The 22,577-nt window shown below is 30.0% G+C and overlaps 1 protein-coding gene, 1 long non-coding RNA gene and 1 pseudogene across 7 annotated transcripts; 2 read left to right on the top strand and 1 right to left on the bottom strand.

The window, feature by feature from the left end:
* Positions 1 to 7,446: 7,446 nt before the first annotated feature.
* On the top strand, positions 7,447 to 9,573 carry LOC112765304 (uncharacterized; annotated as a pseudogene).
* A 1,930-nt stretch (positions 9,574 to 11,503) lies between these two features.
* On the bottom strand, positions 11,504 to 21,999 carry LOC112766862 (ultraviolet-B receptor UVR8). 5 transcript variants are annotated; one of them, XM_072223219.1, is made up of 8 exons: positions 21,293 to 21,847; positions 21,018 to 21,209; positions 20,212 to 20,366; positions 19,943 to 20,004; positions 19,768 to 19,812; positions 19,425 to 19,501; positions 18,343 to 18,506; positions 11,504 to 12,339 (listed from the first exon to the last, which is right to left on the bottom strand). In XM_072223219.1, the coding sequence occupies exons 1-3, from the start codon at positions 21,700 to 21,702 to the stop codon at positions 20,348 to 20,350; spliced, it is 621 nt and encodes a 206-aa protein (XP_072079320.1). In that variant the 5' UTR covers positions 21,703 to 21,847; the 3' UTR covers positions 11,504 to 12,339; positions 18,343 to 18,506; positions 19,425 to 19,501; positions 19,768 to 19,812; positions 19,943 to 20,004; positions 20,212 to 20,347. The 5 variants fall into 5 exon arrangements, with proteins under 5 accessions (XP_072079320.1, XP_072079316.1, XP_072079318.1 ...); XM_072223217.1 differs by lacking the exon at positions 11,504 to 12,339 and having other exon boundaries at positions 18,369 to 18,506; positions 19,768 to 19,853; positions 20,212 to 20,389; XM_072223216.1 differs by lacking the exon at positions 11,504 to 12,339 and having other exon boundaries at positions 18,369 to 18,506; positions 20,212 to 20,389.
* LOC140181009 (uncharacterized) lies at positions 12,482 to 14,568 on the top strand. 2 transcript variants are annotated; one of them, XR_011875491.1, is made up of 3 exons: positions 12,482 to 12,665; positions 13,438 to 13,592; positions 14,036 to 14,568. It is a non-coding gene; the product is annotated as an uncharacterized lncRNA (long non-coding RNA). The 2 variants fall into 2 exon arrangements; XR_011875492.1 differs by having other exon boundaries at positions 12,528 to 12,665; positions 13,438 to 13,538.
* Positions 22,000 to 22,577: the final 578 nt, after the last annotated feature.

Raw genomic sequence — 22,577 nt, 5'->3', positions numbered from 1 at the left:
ACTCAAATATTCATTTTCCATCACTGGAAAGATTGTCAGGACAAAATCATTTACCTTCTCGACACTCTCAAGCATGGGTGCAAGAATTGCCCTACTTTGAAAATACCTGTAAGCTGTAATCTGACATATTTTGCAACAAATTTGGATATGCAAAGTCTACCAAATGAGAGAAAGGATCATCAGTAGTTGTAATCAATAGATCATTTGAAATTTCAATTTCTAATTCATCTCCAACAACAGAACCAATATTTTCATTTCCAACATCAAGTATCCAATTAGCAAATCTCTTTATTTCACCTTCATCTTGATTTAAAGAAGACATTAGAAGCCTCATGTTCGTATGTAGTTTCAGAACCTTACAAAATGACCACAAATGAGATGAGTTAATAGCTGATGACAATATATCGTGTCTACTCCCTTTCGGAATCACCGGAAGTATCTGTCTGAAATCACCTCCTAGAACAACAAACTTACCACCAAATGGTTGATTTTGTCTTATGTTGATCGGTAACTGACATAAGATTTCTGAGCGTCCGATCAAGTGCTTCAAAAAAACATTTTATTGAGCACTGGAACTTCATCCCAAATTATTAAGCTACTTTGGATGAGCAGCTCAGCCTTCAAACTGCCATGCTTGATGTTGCAAGTAGATTCATCAGTGATTGTAATGGGTATTGAAAATGTAGAATGAGCCGTTTTGCCACCATATAGGAGTAAGACGCAATTCCAGTGGATGCAACATTTAAAACAATCTTTCCTCTAGACTGAATAGCGGAAGAAAGTCTATTCGAAATAAATGTCTTACCACACCCACCATGCTCATAAACGAAGTAAAAACTACCAGAGTCTGTAATAACAGCATTGAGTATCTCATCGAATACTAACTTTTGCTCATGAGTCATCTTTTGTTCCGTATATAAATTTGTATGAGTCAATTCATTTCTGTCATATACTAACTCCTCCTCTATTAGCTTATTCTGAAAAAGGCGAACATCAGACATCTCAGGATATGGCATTGATTGATAGTCTCTTAAAGATCTTGTATTGCTGTTTAGTATCTTCTCAATCTCAATAAGAAAGAGGTTTTTCAATTCATCATCATTCATATTTAGTCCTAGCAAAAGCACATGGTGGTTTTATGAAATATTTAATAAGTAATTCCAAAATAAAACTATTAATATTATTAATAAAAATAAAAATAATAAAAAGAATACAATCTTGATATATAAAAAAAAGACATAGTAAAATACCTTAATTTTTCATAGCTTTTTAATTTAAATTTAAAAATCGAAATGGTTAAGAAGTCACTTAATTAGAAATTAGTATTAGAATTTCAAATTTCAAAATTTTAAATAGAGTTTCCTAATTAGCTACTGCAAATTTTAAATTTTTAAATAAAATTTTCTAATTAAACGTTCGTTGTTCATTAGGAATATAGGAATTCGTTAATTTAAAAATAATTTTTATTAGTTTCGTCATAAATTGTATCAATCCTATTATTTATCAATAAAAATAAATAAAATTAAATACAATCTAAAAATTAATAACCTTATAAACTACGTAAATTTAGAAAAAATATTTAAAAAGAGAGAAAAAAATGAAAGTACTTCTATTGTACGCAAACAATCTAAAAGATAACAATGTAAATTGAGTAAAGAGAAAATTTATAAATGTGGCAAGTAAAAAACTTTAAATTTAAAAATCGAAATGGTTAAGAAGTCACTTGATTAGGAATTAGTATTAGAATTTCAAATTTCAAAATTTTAAATAGAGTTTCCTAATTAGTTAGTACAAAATTTAAATTTTTAAATAAAATTTCCTAAATTAATTCAATTTTGTCGGAACAACATTAGAAACAGAATTAAATATAGAAGAATGTCAAATTAAAATTTTCTTTTAAATAGTATAAATTACCTCACATTTTAATAAGACTGATAATTTTATTTTTAATATAATCTTCTGTAATGAGCATAGTAGCTTATAAATTATATAAAGTTTTAAAAAATATTCTCAAACCCAATTGCTTTCTTAAAAATTCAAAAAAAAGTATATTTCAATTTAAATTTAAAATTTTAAACATAATACTTTAATTAAAAATTATAATTAGAATTTTTTTTAAATAAGTACACTTTAAAAATTAATAACTAACTTAATTGTATCAACAATAATTCATATAAGAAATTTATAACTTTATGACATTAAATACTAAATTAAAAATTAACAAAATATCAACAATGTGAATCGAATTAAAAATAAAACCACAAGTAATAATCAAATAACTTCAATTTATATTTAAAAAAATTCTAAATTCCAAACATAAAAATAAAAAAGAACCAAAAGAAAAATAACAACTCAAGAAAAGACAATGTTTTCACCAAAGTAAATATATGCTTGGCATTATTCTATTAGATAGACTCTAAAATAGATTCCAAAACATGTGCATCCAAATTCTCAAGTTTCATTCTCAATCTTAATCTTCTTGCAAGTTGAGGTATCTCCTTACACCTTCGAATCTTTCGACTCCGATGATAGTCGCTTGGTTGGTGTAATAGCATTTTCCAACACATCGAATTCATCATTTTCCGCAACTTCATTTGAGAATTCAAGCAACAAATTCTATATAAAATACTACGTTAAATTAAAGACTTCCTTCTCACCTTTGATTTTATTTCAATAATATTTTTTGAATAAAATAAAGATCTGAGAAAATAAACAAAAAAAATTTATTTTTTGAACAAATACCTTAGCACCTTCTACTTTCTCTCCTTCAATGATTGAGAATATCTTTGAAGTTGGAAGCAAACCACCGGTGTAGTCAACATCCTAAAATTATAATTAGTTATTAATTATTATTTATAAATTAGATACTACTAATGATCAAGGAAGAGAAAAATAAACTACTTTTTAATAGAAAATACACTTATAACTGTACTCACAATTTAAATAAGGTGAGCCTTTTTGAATTTATTTATGAGGTCCACATTATCAGTCATCTTCTTAACTTTATAAGAAGGTGAAAAATGTAGATTATCAGATATTTGAACTTCAACGATGAAAAGGAAGGTCTTATCAATTAGGTTGAGCAAAAGTGTAGGTGTATCCGATAGATCTCCTTTCTGCAGGGTATTATATAGTATACTAATAATAAATAATATAAAAATTACCATTAAAAATATCTTCACTAATGTTTTTAGAAATAAATATTGGTTAGAACTTACCAATAGGAGTGGATCAAGTATCTCTATACAGCTCTTTTTCAAAACTTGTTTTGCCTCCTTGTCAAAGATTACAAAATATGCACAGTCAGAGTCATCAATGACACCAAGCTTTATTCGGTACCTGCTTAATAAAATAAAACAGCATAAAAAAGGTTAAACATAGACTTATTCAATATATAATCCATTGTGATTAGACTTTAAATTAAAAAAATAAATACATAACCTTGGAGTTATGGATAAAAGGAGACGACCACAACTTGAACATTTGAAAGTTTTTATTAAAACATATGTGGACTTGTTGCATTCACATTGGCCATACCACCAGTTTGGAGTATCTATAGTATGACTTATAGTAGCCAAGACAACACAAACAGCATTATGAAAAAAACTTAATGATTTAAATTCCCTGAATTTGGTCAGTTTTTAAATCTAAAAGATATACCTAAATAAATAAGATGAATAAACAAAAATAATCAATGTACAACGGATTTAAATTAATTTTTTCCTTAATTTTTTTACAGAAAAGAAAATTACCATATCTAATTCTTTTAACTGCTCAATAATTTTGCCTTGATAAATTTTTAAGAATGCAGCCTTATTTAGAATTCTGCCGATATTACCTTTAGGTTCTTCAAATCTTACAAAGCTAGATAAATAAAGCGAAAAAAATTACGTTAGATAACACACATAATATTAAACTAAAGAATTAAAAAAATTTACACCCATAAATTGGATGACATTTACTTCTTCAATATTGTAGAATATTTTTGTGCCATACATGAAATTCTGTAAAATAATTTTTCCTGAAAATTTTAATTTAATACAAAATGAGTAAAAATTTACATAGGGATTGAGTAAAAGCTCACATATAAAAATTCACATAATTATGGATAAATATTACTATTATATAACTTCACTCTAACAAATTGTAAGACGACAACAACTCCATTTTTATTGTCGGATCCCAAAAAAATATTTAATTTATGTGCATAGTTGCCAAAAAGTGCACACATTATTATTTTTCTATGTCAAATAGAATGTTTAATGTTAAATATATTTTTATAATAAAATAAATAAAAAATAATTACAACTAAAAAAAGTAACTACCAATAAGATAATATCAAATTATATATATATTTTATATTTTAAAATTTAAAAATTAACAATAAAATTAAAACGTCAAACACAATTTAAAAAAATTAATATTAGTTAATTAATTATTTTAAACTCATAAAAAACTAATTACGAATGCTTTTTATTAAAATTATTTTTTTAAAAAAAATTAAATACTTTTTTTTCAAAATCAATCCGAAATGATTTTTCAAAAAATTTAAATACTATTAATAAAAAAACGTTGCCTTTTTTTTCAAAAACGTTGCCTTTGAATAAAAATCGTTTGTTACCTATTAATAATAATATTAATAAAAATATTCATAATAAAATAAGTTAAGTTAACAATTTAAAAATATGAGAATATCAAAATTTTTAGGTTTATAAAAATAAATATATTATTATTCATCATCAATCTCTAATTTAATAATAGTGTACTTAGTAGATTTGTCATCTTTTTTAAAAGTCCTCCCACTCCCAATTCTAGCAAGATATTTAATAATATCTGAAATGATTTAAAATAAAAAAAGTTGTTGTCAATAAATTTGTTTAAAAGAAAAATACAGCCGAAATTATTAATAAAATAAATAAATTTATAAATAAATTATACTTTTTCTAAAACAATAAATTTACCAATTAAGTAGGTGTAATTGTACCTAGAAAAATTGAGAGTGTCGAAACTCACAATACTCATGATGTGTAGTCTTAAAGTTACCCTCGTTGAGTTCAATACCAAAATATCTTATTTGGTAAGATATTCCTTCCTTTAGCAAATTCACGAATCGAGAGACAAGAACCCTCTTAACTGAGGCGTGTATTTTTTCTCCCTAGAATTGATAAACAAAAATCAAAGAACAATTAGATGGGGATAATACAAACAAATTTAAAATATAAATAATATAAATTTAAAATAAAACAAAAAATATTCGTAGAAAACTCACATCTTCATCGAGTCAAACCTTCTCAATTGAGTATGGCAATGAAGAATTTTCATAACTTGGTGGTGTCCATAACCGTATCACTCGTATACGTACACACAAATTGTCGATTATAGGATTGATTTATGCGATCTTGGTATAGAATAAGTATAAAAATTTTAGATTTTTGATGTATGTAAAGAAAGGATTTTGATGTACTTTGAATTGTGGTGCTATACATATCTCATAACTTATACTTTTATAGTTGACTCAGCTAATTTTTTTAAATTTGATTGACTTTAATTTAAATTTGCAGATAAAGTAAATAAATATATTAACAATTTTTAAAATTCTAAATTAATGTAAATATATTTAAATTTACGTATGTAGCTGTAATTTTTTTTTTAAAAAATCTACAAAATTTTAAAAAATAGTGCTAAAAAGAATCAACAAAATTTTAAAAAATAGTGTTAAAATTTAAAAAATAACAACCTAAGTAAAACAATTTAAAATTTAAAAAATAACAACCTAAGTACAACAATCTTTTTTAGTGACTTAAAAGAAAATAAACAAAAACTAAGAGAGAAAAAAACCAAGAAACTGCTCAAGAAAGGCAGTTCGGCTGAATACTACTCTAAGTACAACAATCTAAGAATTAAAAAATAACAACCTAAATATAACAACCCAAACAATTAATTTAAAATTTGAAAAATAATAACCTAAGTAAATAATAATTTATATTTTATAAATATAAATCTAAAAATTTCTAGTGACGACACCTAAGCAAATAAACTCCCAGACTCAACGTATGAGCGCCACGTCAGCATATGAGCTCCCCATATGAGCTCCCCATTTGTATTACTATAAAGATAAAGATATTTGGATTATTTTATATTATTAGTAACAATAAAAATATTATATATACATAAAAAATTAATTATTAAATTAATTATAATATATATATATATATCTTGTTTAATTTATTTTTAATATATATATTATTTTAATCCATAGTTAATTTTTAATATGCAATTATCATGGTATACTTGACAAAAAGAAAAACTTTTTAAGTCAACTCACAACTCAATAATTTTTCATCATCCAGTGACTAAAAAAAACTTCAAGTTCTTTAAATGTCATTTATTTTTAAAATAGTCAATTGTCAACACAGACTATTTTTATCAGCTAAATAAGTTTTTTCTTAAAAACTACTCTTTTTTTATTTTTCTTTTTGTTGAGATATTTGTGTGGTGGTAGATGAAGAAGTCAACCTCAAATGACGACTTTACAGCACCTTTTGAAAAGTTATGAATAAAAAGGACACCATAAAATAAGAATTCACGTTAATATATTTAACTGTCATCAAAATCAAGCTGAAGCAAAAATTTCAAATTCAAATCCAATATCTCTCTGAAATCCTGGCAAAAGTTTTAAACTTTGGAGCTACTTCTCCCTCTCTAAGCTTTAGAACACTTTAAGGTATTCTTTCATTTATTTCAAGTGGGTTTTTTATTTTGATCATTTGCATCATAATTCTGTTATGTTTAAGCCCAAAGGTCCCTTTTTTTTCTGTATTAAATCGTGTTCTGTTGTTTGTGAATCATTCGAATCATGAAATTGGTTTGGGGCATTTCTTGGTGATATTCGCCAGAATAAAAGAGTACATAGCAAGTAAATATTATCATTTTTTACTAACATTTGGCGAGCAATAATTTTCACTCATTTACAAGAAGTTCGTACACAGAAGGCATATAATTTACACTTATATTTGCCAAAGTTTTCACATATAAATCATTTTTCAGAGTTTGAACACATGAATTGATAAAGTTTATTTTTGTTAAAGACATTTTAGTATTTATAATAGTTAAATGATGGTCAAAAATACTAAAAGTTACTTGCCCCATGAGTTTCTCAAATAGAAATTCAGGGTTAGATAAATCAGAGAGTGGTTTCAACTCTATGGAAGTCAAAATTTGATTTTGGTGTAGCTTAGCTGCTTTTTATACTATATACTTTGGTTATATGCAAATTAGTGATTTATTTAACAAAATAGTTGGGGAATTCTATTGTAAGATCCAAACTGTTCAAAGTGGCTATGGATGAAATAGTAGAAACATTCTTTGAATACCTAACTTATCATCCTTTGATTATGATGTGGTGACATTCTATTCCCTAAAAACTTACTGCAAAACTGCAGATACAGTAGTATCATGGCTGCAGCGCATAGCAGCAACGCTGAAAAGAAGATTGTGAGATTTGACATTAGCTCTGATACTGCATGCCCATGGTGCTTTGTTGGCAAAAAAAATCTAGACAAACCATAGCTGCATCTAACAGAAATACAACTTTGAGGTATAAGACTCCACCTCTGCATGCGTGCGCATGAGCACGTCTGGTGCATGCTTATATCAAGGGAATGTCTTTGGGTTGCCTTTGTTAGTTTATTGTTTTTCACATGTGCAGCTAAGATGGCATCCCTTTCAACTTGATTCTAATGCCCCTAAAGAAGGCATTGACAAGAAGGAGTATTACATAAGAAAGTTCGGATCACGATCTGAACAGATGGCAACACGGATGTCAGAGGTTTTTACTTTGTTAATCACCCTTTGAACCAAATTTCTTATAATTGTTCAAATTGTTTATAATTCATATGATCATAAAGTTTTTAATAAAAAATCATTGTGCCAATTTCGGTATTTGGCAGGTCTTCAGGAATGTTGGTCTAGAATATAGCATGTCTGGACTCGCGTAAGCTTAAGATACAATGCATCAATGGATAAAATACAAGAGCTGACTCTTTCTCTTTCGCCATTTGTCATTAGATAAGATGCAAGAATCAAATCAAACGGGTCTTACCCCTCATTCAATGGTGAAGGGGATTGAGTCAGCTCAAAGTACAAAGAACAATAAGTATATCTAGCATTCTTAATTCATCAGTGAGGTTTAAGAACTAATAACATTGTCATAACTTTTTACAGGGGAAACACTATGGACAGCCACAGGCTTATATATTTTGTAGGACAACAGGGTCTTGACAAGCAACATGCTCTTGTGGAAGAACTTTGCCTTGGCTATTTCACTCAAGGAAAATACATTGGTGACCAGTAAGTGTATTTTTATTGTGAGATCAATTAAGTCACAAAAGTTAATGTTGGATAGTATGTGTTTATGTGTTGATCTATTTTGTTGCAAGCTCAATTCACATAAGCTAATGGAACTTTGTCTATATAGCTTAAGCCATTGTAGATTCCTTAAGAACTAGTACTGCTTCAAAGGATTGTCCATCAGTATGAATTTCATACATAATCTGTTTTGCATTAGAGTGATCCTGAATACCCTTAATACTATATAGATGCAGGAACTTTCTTCTGGAATGTGCTGCAAAGGTTGGTGTAAAAGGTGCAGATGACTTTCTTAAGAACCCCAACAATGGATTGAAGGGGGTAACCTTTGTATAATCAAACTCACTCATGCTTGATTTAGATTCAGGGTATTGCCAAAATATATTCCATTTATGATACTTCGGTTATTAGGTGTTTGAGGTTCTAACTTTCAAATGCTTAATGCGCCTTGTTTTTGTTAAAACATTAAAAAACTTAAGGCCTTGTTCCAGTTTTCATTTTCATTGAATTATAATTTTAGGATTTTATCAAAAAGAAAAAAAATAGTGAAAACCATAAATATGAGACTATTATGTTTTTTGTTTCCATTTTTTCCTTTGCAAGATCCTAAAATAGGACACAGAAACAAAACACACCCTTAAGTCTTGCAACTATGTTAGATTGCACATTTGTGTAGTTTTCATGAACGGGTTTGCAAATTATACAAGATTTCGTGGCAACTGATATTGCTTTCTATTCCATGTCTCTACATAGGTTGAGGATGAACTCAGAACATACTCAAGTAACATTGGAGGAGTTCAATATTATGTGGTGAGTGTATAGAAATCCAAGTCAGTTTGTTAAGATTACAAAAGGTCATCACTCATCATTCTCATCGTCACCACTTTCGAGCAAATTGACTCATTTGAATCATATTTTGCAGATTAATGGGAATCACAAGCTGAGTGATGCTCAACCAACCCCCTGAGGTCTTTCTAAGAGCTTTTGAAGTTGCTACAAGTTAAACTTCTCAGTTATGAACTTTCCCATTTTGTCATACACAACCTTGTTCTTGCAAATAATACGTTGATCTTTGACATGCGATCTATACTCCACTGTACCAAATATGAAAACAATCCATCTTACCTCTTCTCCATTGTAAATCATTCCTTAAAAGTTACAATTATTAATAATAAAGTGAATGATCATGTCTTTGCTGGTATGTAATTTAATGCACACTATACTTGTGAGTTGTGTCCTACACCAAAAGTTGTCACTAACATGTTTGGTTTTATTGCTTAAATTTTACATTAACTTTTCAGTCAAGAAGTTTTCCTTGCAGCATTTTGATGATGCAGTACTTTTTTTAACTACAAACTTTTAAATGACAAGGTTTTTACCATCTGAATTAAACACATATAAGCTAATGGTTATTGACATTTTTAAGTTATGGTTGAATTCGTTCAATTGACAACTAAGGATATTCTGAGTTCTTAACCTTAAGATAAAAAGGTACAGTTACTAAGAAATACTACAGTTTTCATTCAATTTACAAGAAACAAAGGATATTTTTAAGTAAGGCACTTCATTAAGGTTACATTGTCCTTGGCTAGAGTTGTTTCCCATTTTGTCTTTGCATAACATGTATCTAACTTGGGTGCACATGTTTTCATCTTTGCTTATATTGCATGTATATACAAGTATTTGAAGAATATTATTATTGCTCCTTTGGTTTGTAACTTGGAAGGAACAAAAGTACAATCGTAAAAGCTATTAATTCGTTGTTTAAGAAAATATTTGAACTGAAACTACTGGCAACTGAAGTTTGTTTATTTGAACTTTCCCTCTTTTTTTTGGGGTGAAATTTCTGTTAAGAACGCATTAGCTTACATGATCATGAACTTTTGCTTTCAAATTTGTTTTAATTGATCCAAACCAAGTAGCAGTTGTTACTAGTTTAATTTACTCATTTCACCAAAGGTAAAAAATGGGTAGAAGTTTTATGGATAAACTCCATGTATAGCCATCAAACTTATCCATGAAATTTGCAGAGTTCATTTTATCTGCAAAATGCATCATTGGTCAAATATAAAATTGCAAGAGCACTAGGATCAAAGAAAAAGAGAAGAAAGAAATTCTTGAAAGGAGAAACTGATGAGAAAGTTTCCATCTACAATTGCCTTATCCTTTTTCCTCATAATAAGTTTTGGTAATAGAAACATGGATGATATTGAACTCACAATAATGGTTAAGCAAACTCGTTATATACTTATGTACATGACAAGGCTTAATCTGAAGTATTCACAATGTCTATAATTTGTATTTGTATCTTTGCTTTCCTTTGTTGCTGGCTTCATCTTCGACACAAACCTTTTAACTCAAGATTACGTCGTTTCATCAAATACCATCACCTACACATGTCAACAAAAACAAATAAAAAGTATAACAGACAACTATCATAATTCACTGAACTCCAATTTCAACTGTAAAATAAATATGATTAAACTGCAAGATATCATTTATTGTGGTATAGTTTTAAATGATTGTGTGTAAATTGTAAGAAATTATTAGCACCAAGCTTCTCAAAAACACAAGCATGCAATATCACACATAAAACACAATGTAAATGTAAACTGAGTGGAAGTCAAGTCAGAGAGAGCTTACAGGAACTCAGTTCTAAATGCTTCAACCTACCTCGAATTTCAACTCTCACAAACCACTCTACAAGAATAATACTTTTTATAATAATAAATATTTAGCAAATCTAAAAATTGAAAAAATTGAAGCAATTTCCATGGAGGAAAAGATTACAAGATCTAGAGGGTAAGGTCACTATAGGCCAAAGATATGCCAAACTAAAAAGGGTTGATCACATGGAGTTCTTTTCATTTTGGCATCACAAAATACTTTCATGTACCAGAGCCTCATGCAGAGGCGAGCCAAAGCATCTGATCCAGTTCTAGATGCAATATCCAGCTCTAAGTTGTAGTTGCTTACAAGGAAGATTTTGCATGCAAAATAACAAATTAAATGTATGAATTATGAAAGTAACAAGGAGATAGCTAAAAATATTGGGAAGGATTTGCTGCATTAGGGCAAGTCAGTTTCTAAGCAAGCAATTGCATAATGATTAATTAATTAAAATAAACAAAAATAATTAATTAATTAAATACTTCATTAGTAAATTACATTAAATTACAATTGTATACATATATTTACACACCTATACTAGCCTCGATAAAATTAACACTTTGAAAAGCTAATCCCTTCCTTTTGTTATATAACCATAATAAAAAAGAGATTAAAAATACTATAAAACCTAACATTAGAGCTATCAAAACGCCTCCTAAGATCGTAAACCATAACATTGGTATGGTATACGAATTCACTGTTACCCAACTTTTCTCAGCTCTATGTACCAAATCAGAAATTACATTCAAAGGGGCTAATACCCAAAATATTAGCTCCAAACATTGGAGCATAGGATAAATTCGTTTTATTAAAATTAAATTTATAATAAAGCTCCAAAACACTGCAGAAATTAGTACCATCGAAGTAAAAGACATAGCAAAACCTTCCTGAAAATTGAGAACATTATTTTTGTCAAATTCAGGAAGGCTAATAAAATGCAATGGTTCCAACATAACTACTGCAAAAACCAGTAGAATGAAACCTCGCATCCTTGGATCCATTCTCTTGATGATGCACCAACATTCCCAAATATATAAGCTGATGCTTGATAAACGGAACCCATACTGAGAAGATTGTTGCAAAAAGAATGGAGTAATTATATGAAGTAATTTTATGAACGCAAAAAATATTGCTCCAACCTATATTCAGAATATTTCTTGTAAAACAAACAAGTATTTTCTCTCTAGAAAAATTTACATGAAATAATTACGAAAGGCAACTTACAGCGATTAGGGGGGTCATCGGAGTTAGATGGGTCATCGGAGTTAGATATGGAGTACTTCTCTCCGAATCATAAGCTTGCTGAAAAGAATAATCAAAAGAGAATTAATTTACAGTAAAGGAAGGTTAGAGGGAAGAGGGTAGTTTTTTTTTTTGTTAGGACCGTGGGCCATAATGGACCCAGACCCAATAAACAGAAACCTTATTCCCACCCAACCCAATTCAATTCACCAACGTCCCTGCTCCTCAAACTGACGGCAGCGAGCACGCTTCTGTATTCTATTGAGAAAAATTGGGCAGCAGAGTTTGGGTTTTTAACCACACTCTGTTACTGAAGCGAGGCGTGCATCGGAGGCCGCCAGCGAAGAAGCAGCGAGGAGCAGAATTGAATACTTACAATTTCCATAGTAAGTGTAAAAATCTTAAAGGAGATTGTGCTTAATTGCTTACCGTCATTGTTCCTACACCAGTTATTTATAATAGCATTAGCATCCCTATCTTTTCTTTTCTTTTCTTTTTTCTTCTAAATGAAAGAGAGAGATACCTATTACAGCCATTCCATTCTTTTATCTTTGCGATACCTCCATACCCAGACTGTTCCATTTTGGTGAATTCTTTTTCTACTCCTAGCACTGAGCTACATAGCTAACTACTCTTCTTATATAACCTAATATGTATGCTTGATTAACAATATCATTATACTTAGAAAACAAGTAACAAAGTATGACAGCACGTTTTGATTATGTTGCATAATTTGTGATCACGTTTTAAAGCTTTCATATAATTACAAATAGTTGATCATAAATAGGTGACTTCTCTCGTAGCATAGGTGTTAGTAGCTAAGCATGAATATGGTTTGATTTATCAATAGCATTATTAACATGTGGTGTAATATGAGGTCACTGGAAAGATTAATTATTTGGTCTAACAAGAGTGTATTTGTCCTAAGCTTACTGTAATTATTTACCTGCCAAAAAATAATATTTGTGACACGGGCTATTAGCCTTTATTAGAAAAGAATTGTTTCATGAAATGATTTAATTGCTTACAAAATTATGGAAAAAAATAAACATTTTTTGGCCCTTTTTTATTTAAATAAAGTAAATTACTTATTTACTCAAATAAATGAAGGTAACTTAATTCATACCATTGTCCACACTAATAATCTATCTTTTACAGAAGATGACGATGAAATTCATGGTTACAGTTTGTTAAATTGCTGGATGAAATTAATTCAAGGAATCAGTATAGACAGCAATCATGGAAAGCTGGTAATCAAAGTATGCATCAATATGCTACTCCACACAATGCTCACTCCTCACTTTGCAGATTGGGTAACAATAAATTAAAACATTGATCAATATAATTATTAAAAGAAGTATTTGTTATACTTGTTATAAATCAAACGCTGTGTAAAATCTAATAATTAGATGATGAGTGAGTCGATCAATCTTTTAGATAAAATAAATATACCTAATAAAACTCTTTAATATATTATTTGTTTTTTATTTTTTATTTTAAAATATTTATCGTTGATGTATCTAGAATAAATAACCATAAAAGAGTCTTAACTCATTAAGTGTAGTCGATTCTATTCTATAGATATGATATGAATGATACAGTTTGATTCATACCGCCGACTTCATCTGATGAGATAATAAAACTTTGTTGATGTTATTTATTGTTGATGTGTATACTATTTGGATATAAATTCATCAAATTTGAATTAGTTATTTAAATAAAATAATGTTCTAATGTTTGTGTTGTAATTATGCAGCAGTGACTATAGGTACAATGGGGTAGGGCCAGATCATATAACTGCAACAACAACAACTCAAGCTCAACAAGTGAGTGGTTTCATCCCTGGATAGATGCTTTGAGCTCATCACTATATTCAACTTTTGCAACATTAAAAGGAAAAGCCAAAAGAAAAAGCACCTCACAAAAAAAGAAGGGTGTAAAATTAAAGCCAAAAGAAAAAAAAATGTTTGTGATCACGTTTTACAGCTTTCATATAATTATAAATAGGTTACTTTTTTGGTAGCATAGGTGTTAGTAGCTAAGCATGATTATGGTTTGACTGGCCAATAGCCTTATTACATGTGGTGTAATATGAGGTTGTCATCGAAAATGTTAATTATTTGGTCTAAAGAGAGTGTATTTGTCTTGGAGTTTTCATTGTAGAATTTGTGTGTTTTTCACATGTTCATTTGGCATTATAGATATTGCTGTCACTCAAATAGTAACAGGATGACGGTTTATTATTATTATTATTTGAAAATTATAATGTTATTCCTCTTCTTGATAAGGTCACTAACGCTTTTTTTTATATTGTATTTGGGCTTTTAGAAAAAAAATGACATTATCAAAACAGGATGATAAAAAATATTAAGATTACTGTAAGGTCAATAAAAAAATTTTACCTGCCAAAAAATGATGTTTTTGACCAGCGAGATTGGTCTTGACTAGAAAAGAATTGTTTTATAGAATTATCTAATTGTGTGCAAAATTATGACAAAGAAAATAAACACTTTTTGACCTTTTTTTTAAATAATTAAAATAAACACAATATTAATTAATTATTATTTTCTAAAGATTGTCCACCCCTCCCCCCGGGCCCCAAAAAAAATATGTGATGTTTACACAGTAAATAGACCCATATCTCAAATAATATGTGCTCAACACCATTTAGCATTCTCACAATTTCTTTTGGTAGCTATATTAGTAAGTTTCTTTTAATTTCTAGTGGGTTTGCATCATGACTTAATTCCTCTCATAAACTATATATATATATATATATATATATATATATATATATATATATATATATATATCTTGTAACCTACTAACCTAAATACAGATACCTACATATACACATACACTTATCTTATAATTGCACGTTATTATTGTGCTTATTGCAATTATTAGACTAACTTCTAATCCTTAACTATTGTGTCCGGTGTCCGTCAAAGTTGTTCATATTTGACTAACTATTGCACATTGCATTGATACCTTCCTGACATTGAAGTTTTTTTTTTAATTATTATATTGGCACCACTAGCATTATGCTATGTCATTTAATGAAATGTGTTAATTATTTGTTATTTAGTAAACTAAAGTAGATATATACATCTAGAATTGACATATTAGCTAATAAAATTATTAGTAATTTATACTACTATTGAAAAAAAATTATTATTTTTTAAAATTACTAGGAGTAATAATAATGCTTGACAAGATAGATATTTGGATTACTTTAAAAAATAATTAAAAAAGATAATATTATAAGTGTAAAAATCTTAGAGAAGATTGTGCTTAATTGCTTACCGTCACTTTTCCTTCACCAGTTATTTATAATAGCATTAGCATCCCTATCTTTTCTTTTCTTTTTTCTTCTAAACGAAAGAGAGATACCTATAAGCTATTCCATTCTTTTATCTTTGCCATACCTCCATACCTAGACTGTTCCATTTTGGTGAATTCTTTTTCTCCTCTTGGCACTGAGCTACATAGCTAACTAATTTTCTTATATAACCTAATATGTATGCTTGATTAACAATATCATTATACTTAAAAAATAAGTAACAAAGTATGACAGCACGTTTTGATCACGTTGCATAATTTGTGATCACGTTTTAAAGCTTTCATATAATTACAAATAGTTGATCATAAATAGGTGACTTCTCTGGTAGTATAGGTGTTAGTAGCTAAGCATGAATATAGTTTGATTGGTCAATAGTATTATTAACATGTGGTGTAATATGAGGTCATTGGAAAGCTTAATTATTTGGTCTAACGAGAGTGTATTTATCTTAAGGTTACTGTAATTATTTACCTGCCAAAAAATAATGTTTGTGACACGGGCCATTGGCCTTGATTAGAAAAGAATTATTTTATGAAATGATCTAATTGCTTACATAATTATGGAAAAGAAAATAAACATTTTTTGCCCTTTTTATTTAAATAAAATAAATTACTTATTTACTCAAATAAATGAAGGTAACTTAATTCATACCATTAGTAATACTCTTATTATTTATTATTAAATCTGCAAACGATTTAAAATTAAAATGGATAAATCGCGTATGATGTCACCCATTTGGATCAAAATCTTACAATGCAATATTGAAATAGTTTGCTAAATTCGAAGCATACCATAACTAAAGAGGTGATGTGACAAAGGTGCATTAATAATTTAATATTAATAATGATTCCTGTATGCCACCACTAAAAGATAAATATACTGGGAAACCTTTCTCTATTTTCTCATTTTCTCTATAATTATGAACCCTTAATTAATTGGAAAAGAAATCTTAAATGATGTCAATTTGTTTTCATTTTTCTATAACAAAAACTTAAAAATAGAAATCCTAAAAATTTAATTGAGAATACTGTCATTTATATAATAGTTAATATCTTTAAAATAACATTTTTTTATTCTTCGCTGTCCTATTTATATTTTTCTATCAATTTAAAATGCAAAATGATGAAATTTGTATAATTTTATTATTTAAAATTAAATATTAAAAAACAAAGGTGGCTACTAATAAAAATATGCCTAGATTACTATGCATGTGTCAAGCTGCCAGATTGGTGGCAATGTTTACAATTACAAAGCCTTCAAAACCCCTTATTTTCTAGGTATAGTTTTCAACAAATATTTTTATAAATACATTTTCAATCTAGTTCACAATACCATAAATTGTATGGCAGGACTCTTTTCTGCGCATATCAATTCATTCAATCCATATCAATCTATTTTATGGGTAGAAAAAATAATCTCTAGAAGACTTTTTAGAAAAAATTTCTAGTAGATAATCATATATGCATACAAATTACAAAATGTTATCTACGCTCAAAAAAATTATATTTCGTGCTCATCTTATATTTAAAACACAAATGATAAGAACGGGTAAACAAAGAAAGTAGCAAAGAACTATTCCACTAAAACTAGAAAGAGTAATCTAAAAGAAATAGAAAGTGAGAAGTGAAAACCAAAATAGTAAATTAGCAATAAAAATGAGATTAAATCTTCAAATACTCAAATACTTAAGTTGTGGTGACTTCTCCTTCACTGAAATTGAGTTAAATCAGAAGCCTTTTAGAATAAGTTTTTGTTGTAGTATAGTAATGCATTTAGTTGCAACTTTTTTTTAATGAGCAACTCCAATGAAGAAGTTAAATTTATTCAGCCGTGAGAATTTTTTTTATCATAGTTAATTGTTCAAACATTTGATTTAGGAGTATCTCGTAGTTTTTTCTTGTAAAATACTTTTCAGGTCAATGATTACTAGTAAAGAAATATATACAAAAAAAAAACAGAATGCAAATGGAACAACTAATATATGCTAATAGCAATGCAAAATAGCAAATAAAAGGACACATCAAGTGTGCATTCAAATTAATATATGCTAATAGCAATGCTAATATATTTTTCTTCCCATTATGACATCAAATGTGCATTCAAATTGGATGCCTCAGCACAATGCATAGAAGTTAATAACCATATTTAAACCCCAAGTGATTTGTGTATTTCTCTTTTTTTAAAAGTCCACCAAATTAGGTATGTCACCGCAATGAGCAAACAATAGTATTCTAAGTGTCCTGTCGGTGAGTGACACACTATTAATAACGAACATGGATTTAGTTATGTGTGATGTTTAACACCAGCCAAACTTCCTCAAGCTAGAGAGCTTACAAACCAAAAGCAACAAACAAGATATGAATTTTCAGCCATTCATTTCATTTTAACCATTTGTCAGAGATGACTATTAAAACACAATCCGTATCTAATAAAGTTGTCTCCCAAATGTAATGTAATTATATGCATTATAGGTGAGTACAAAACAAATATAATTTACATGGTGGTTATACTCCAATTTCAAACACATAAACGAGTGGAATACTGAAATTAGAAAATATCATGATTTCCAGATAAAGAGGGAGCACTCGAGAAGATAAACAACTGAGCTTTTTCTTGAGCTTTTCTCACTATGCAGGGATGGCTAAATCTCCAATGATGATAAATTAAAATTTTAAAAATAAATAAAAAAGAAGAGGACATAGAGAGAGTAAACAACATACCAAAGCTGCAGCACATATAAAATTTGCAGTCCGAGCAGAACATGCTCTCGTACCAAATGGAAACTATGTATAAGTAGGCTTCAATGATCTTGAACTATAAGTCGTCCGCCGTCGTCCTGGAAAGTTGTTTGAAGAAACAATATTCCTCTTGTTGTGCTGACCACCTGTTCTCACCGTTAAACAATATAATAAACAAAATCACCATTTTATTATCATCACAATAGTTAAAATTCTGAGTTATACATTTGATTAATTCTGTTAATAAGAAAAATAGTCTAACTTCTTAACTACTTACACGAGACAGAAAGTTGAAAAACAAAGTATCCTAAATCTATAGACTATAAACTCTTAACTGTACAATGTGTATATAAAAAATGCCTTTTGGGTGAGGAGAAAGTATCTGATTGACACAACAGCATTGAAAAACCAAACTTACAATCTTGATTTGTTGTTCTTGATGTGACAACTAACAAAGAATTGAAAATGAGTAGTAGGAACATTAGAATTCTTTCATTCATGATCAACTCAAATGAGGAAAGAAAACTCACATTACTTTTGAAAGTCTAACATGGTAATATCATTAAGAATTACCACTAGCAAGAAAAACAGGGCATTCCTACATCATTTGATACAAAAATTTATAAAACGAACTGCCAATAGGATTAAGTCAAAACTAAAAAATTATATCAATATAGTAAACTTAAGCAAATTCAACAAAATATTAAAACTTCCCGACAGTTGAGCTTTATAAATAAGATTATATTATATGGGGGTATCATGGAAACAATTCTTACAAGAAAAAAGTCCTACTGAGAAAGTGACATAGAGAATTCAACTCAAAAACCTAAAGGTCACAAAAGAAGTGATACAGAACTACAAGTAGTACAAGAAAAGAATGAATTAATTCAACAAAAAATCTTTAGCACAAAAATAAAAATATAGAAAACTCAAAGTGTGAAACACACAAATTAACTAAATCGAAAGATAGATTCAGTTTTGCAAAATCAACACACATCAGCAACAACATCTTCAATTATAAAAGCAAACACTCGAAATTGCTGATAAATAGAGAATTGGCAAACCTTGTTGCAAATAGCACAGAGTTGGAGGAGAGTGAGGAGATGCAGAGAGAGATGATCTTGGAGCACAAGGGCAAAAGCTTGGAATCGTCGTAGAGAGCCAAACAATTTTCAACAAGGTTATTAACAAGTCTAAAACAATGTTAAGTGCCTAAACCAAAGTAATAATAAAGGAAGGAAAAAACCAGAAAAGGAGTCAATGACATATATAGAATTAGTGATTTAATTGAATGTCTACATTGAAAATATCAAGATATATAAGTTATAACCCAAGAGTTCAACAACTTAGAAAGTGATTGAACATTTTAATCAAAGAAGAAAAAAAAGTGAAAGAAATGTGACTTACTTTTAAGTAGAGTGTAATCACATAGTTACTGTCAGCAACTGCTTCCTGTACATATTGCTTATCAGATCAATGGTAGAAACAACAATCTAATTGCCATTCACATGCATATGACACCCATTAAAAGTCAGAAAAACAACAAATCAAGAGAATGCAACTAAGAAGTCACACACACTACCTTCTCGACAACAAGATAAGCAGAGTAAAATCCACCATCAAATTGACCAATCAAACCATTATCTGCCCCAAATCAGAACAAGAAACAGCTAAAAATCAAGAAACATTAAAAGCAAAATAAAAAGAATAGTAAGCAACCTTTTTTAACTACTATGCTGAGATTTAAACCAATTTAATTAAATTTTTTCATTCAATCTAAGGCAAGCCTAAGACAATTGATCAGAATGAAATATTTTCAAGAGAATAAATGAAAAAGGGAGAAGAACCTACCTCGCGAGTCTACCGCCGGAGGAGAAACTCGCAGCACAGTAGCTCGATGGACGAGATTGCTGCGTAGGAGAACGTCGGAGGAGGAAATTGTCGCCAGAGGAGACGTCACAAGAGAAGACCGTCGCCAGAGGAGACGTCACAAGAGAAGACCGTTGCTGGAGAAAACGTCATATGTTTCCTAAATCATCAAGACGCTAAAACATAGTAACTGCTGTTTTGCAATTAGCATTTAAATCACATTGAGATTGCCATTAGGACCTCTATGTAAAGATGGAAGCTTTCTTATGCACCAAAATGGTGAAAAACAATACAAATAAAAAATGAACATGTTTCAATGGTTGCGGATGCAAATAGATAAATACTTAAGCAAATATTGAGGCCAAAAATTGAAGAAACACAGAATTCAAAACTGAGTCAGAGATCCGAGTTAATGTGATAGCTAAACATAGCTCAGAAAAAAAAGTGATTTAATGAAAAAGCCACAACTCAGTACAAGAAAAGGGAATACAGGGATAAATGTCACCAATTATTATGGAGGGACTTCTTTTTTCCCACAATCATGAATGGATTTTGAACTCAAGTTTCATAAAGTCAAGGACAACAAAGTCAATGAAGCCAAAAAGATATTAACAGATAACTTCTAAATTGATGTTCTAACTTCTAACATAAACATGATTAACAAGTAGAACTCTCCTCAGGTTCAGTTTTGCATAGCTTAGAAACATTTTGACGCTTAGCACGGTACATAAGTACCAGCAAGTTGTCTAGTTCTTTTCATTTTGGCATCACAAAATACTTTCGTGTACCTGAGTCTCACGCAGAGACGAGCCAAAGCATCTGATCCAATTCTGGATGCAATATCCTCAACCTTGGCGGCATCAGATAAAGTCAGAGTCTCTGCGAGTATAAGCTCACATAACTCCTTTAACGAACAAGCATCAATCAATACAGATGAATGACCCCTACCAGCAGCTAGTTTTCGGACCTCCCCAACAAACCTGTGACTTGAAAATTTTCACATAAAAACCTATGCAGACATGAAGAATGAGGAGTTTACTTACGCTACAGATAGATGCAGTACCAGTCAACAGGTGACAGGTACCAAGCATATGTAGATTTCTCGTTGGCTACCTGACCGTAACTATTGTAACCCCATCCATGAATTTGACCATCCCTCATTGAAATAAACGTGTGGGAATGTCCATAGGCGACAAGCTTCATGCCTTTTGGAGCAACCAAAACTGGGATGTTCCGGAAAAATGTACGAAAGTTATTAGTGATGAACGAGAACAACCCAGTTTGGGGGCCAAGGCCTAACTGCCCGGATTGACCGCCACCCCGAGCGTAAAGTGCCCCTTCCTGAGTCAGAGCAGATGTGTGTACACCGCCACATGCCAAATCCTTTATGAAAATACCATCAAGGGAAACCACCCTCCTTGGCAGTAACTCTTTATCTCCATACTGGAGTGAAGAATGTCCAAGCTGGCCCATGCTTGGTAGCCCCCATGTGTAACTGAAAGGTAGAAGTAAATAATACAAAAATGCGAGTAAATATTATCAAAGATGGCAAAAATTCATAATTGTTCAGATAATGTATTTCTCAATTCATCAAACAACCATAAGAAACTACACAAAGATCAAGAATGTTCTGCAATTACACACATTCATAAAGACAGAACGGGGAAAGCAACTAAGCAAGGAACTTTAAAAAAGTACATAGGTGAAGAAACATTAGATTGATTCAGAAAAAGCATGCCTTCATGTTAGCAGAATAGTAGACATTGTTACAAGCATTTTCAAAGCAAAAACAAAACAATTCTAACAAGTACAGATAGACATAACATGGTTGGCCCTACAAATCTATAACTACATTTGTTCTGTTCTGTGTGAGCCGAGGTGTATGGTCTTCCGGGTAACTGCTCAGGTCCTTGGTTGAGCTATACGTCGTCCGGGGACTGTTGCGAATAAACCTCGACACTCTGAAACACAGCGGCGGGAGCACCTGCACAAAGCACTCCGACGCTCAAGTAAGTATGTGAGTTATGAAAGAATAAAGAATTATAGTCTAGAGCAAGTAATGTGACCTGAGTTTTTATGGGTTATTTGGCTTAAATTTATAGGCGAGTGGTGTGTTGGTTTTGGTCTGTTTTTCCGATATGCTTGGTGGAAGCCGTTATTAGTATCTTTGACTTGTGCAGAATCGTGATTGAGTTTTGGTAGTGGAGCCCGTTGTGGATAACAGTTTGGAAGATGATGCTGACTTTGTAGTCAGTGACATCTGTTCTGTTTGTTTGTTTCCGGGTTTTAAGGTCGGTTCACAATCAAGTTCTTATTTCCGAGTATAATGAGGTACATATCATAGCCCC

The sequence above is a fragment of the Arachis hypogaea genome, chromosome 17, assembly GCF_003086295.3.
Source record: "Arachis hypogaea cultivar Tifrunner chromosome 17, arahy.Tifrunner.gnm2.J5K5, whole genome shotgun sequence".
Taxonomy (NCBI): domain Eukaryota; kingdom Viridiplantae; phylum Streptophyta; class Magnoliopsida; order Fabales; family Fabaceae; genus Arachis; species Arachis hypogaea.
Note: the sequence above shows the minus strand (reverse complement) of the source record. Positions and strands in the feature narration are given on the sequence as shown.

Bases quoted from the DNA above. Each gene is read 5' to 3' on its own strand.
- LOC112766862 (XM_072223215.1), bottom strand. From the start codon at position 21,702: ATGGGCCAGCTTGGACATTCTTCACTCCAGTATGGAGATAAAGAGTTA. The intron at 21,210-21,292 runs GTACTGCATCTA...TTCAAGTCACAG, and splicing joins TACCTGTCACCTGTTGACTG to GTTTGTTGGGGAGGTCCGAA.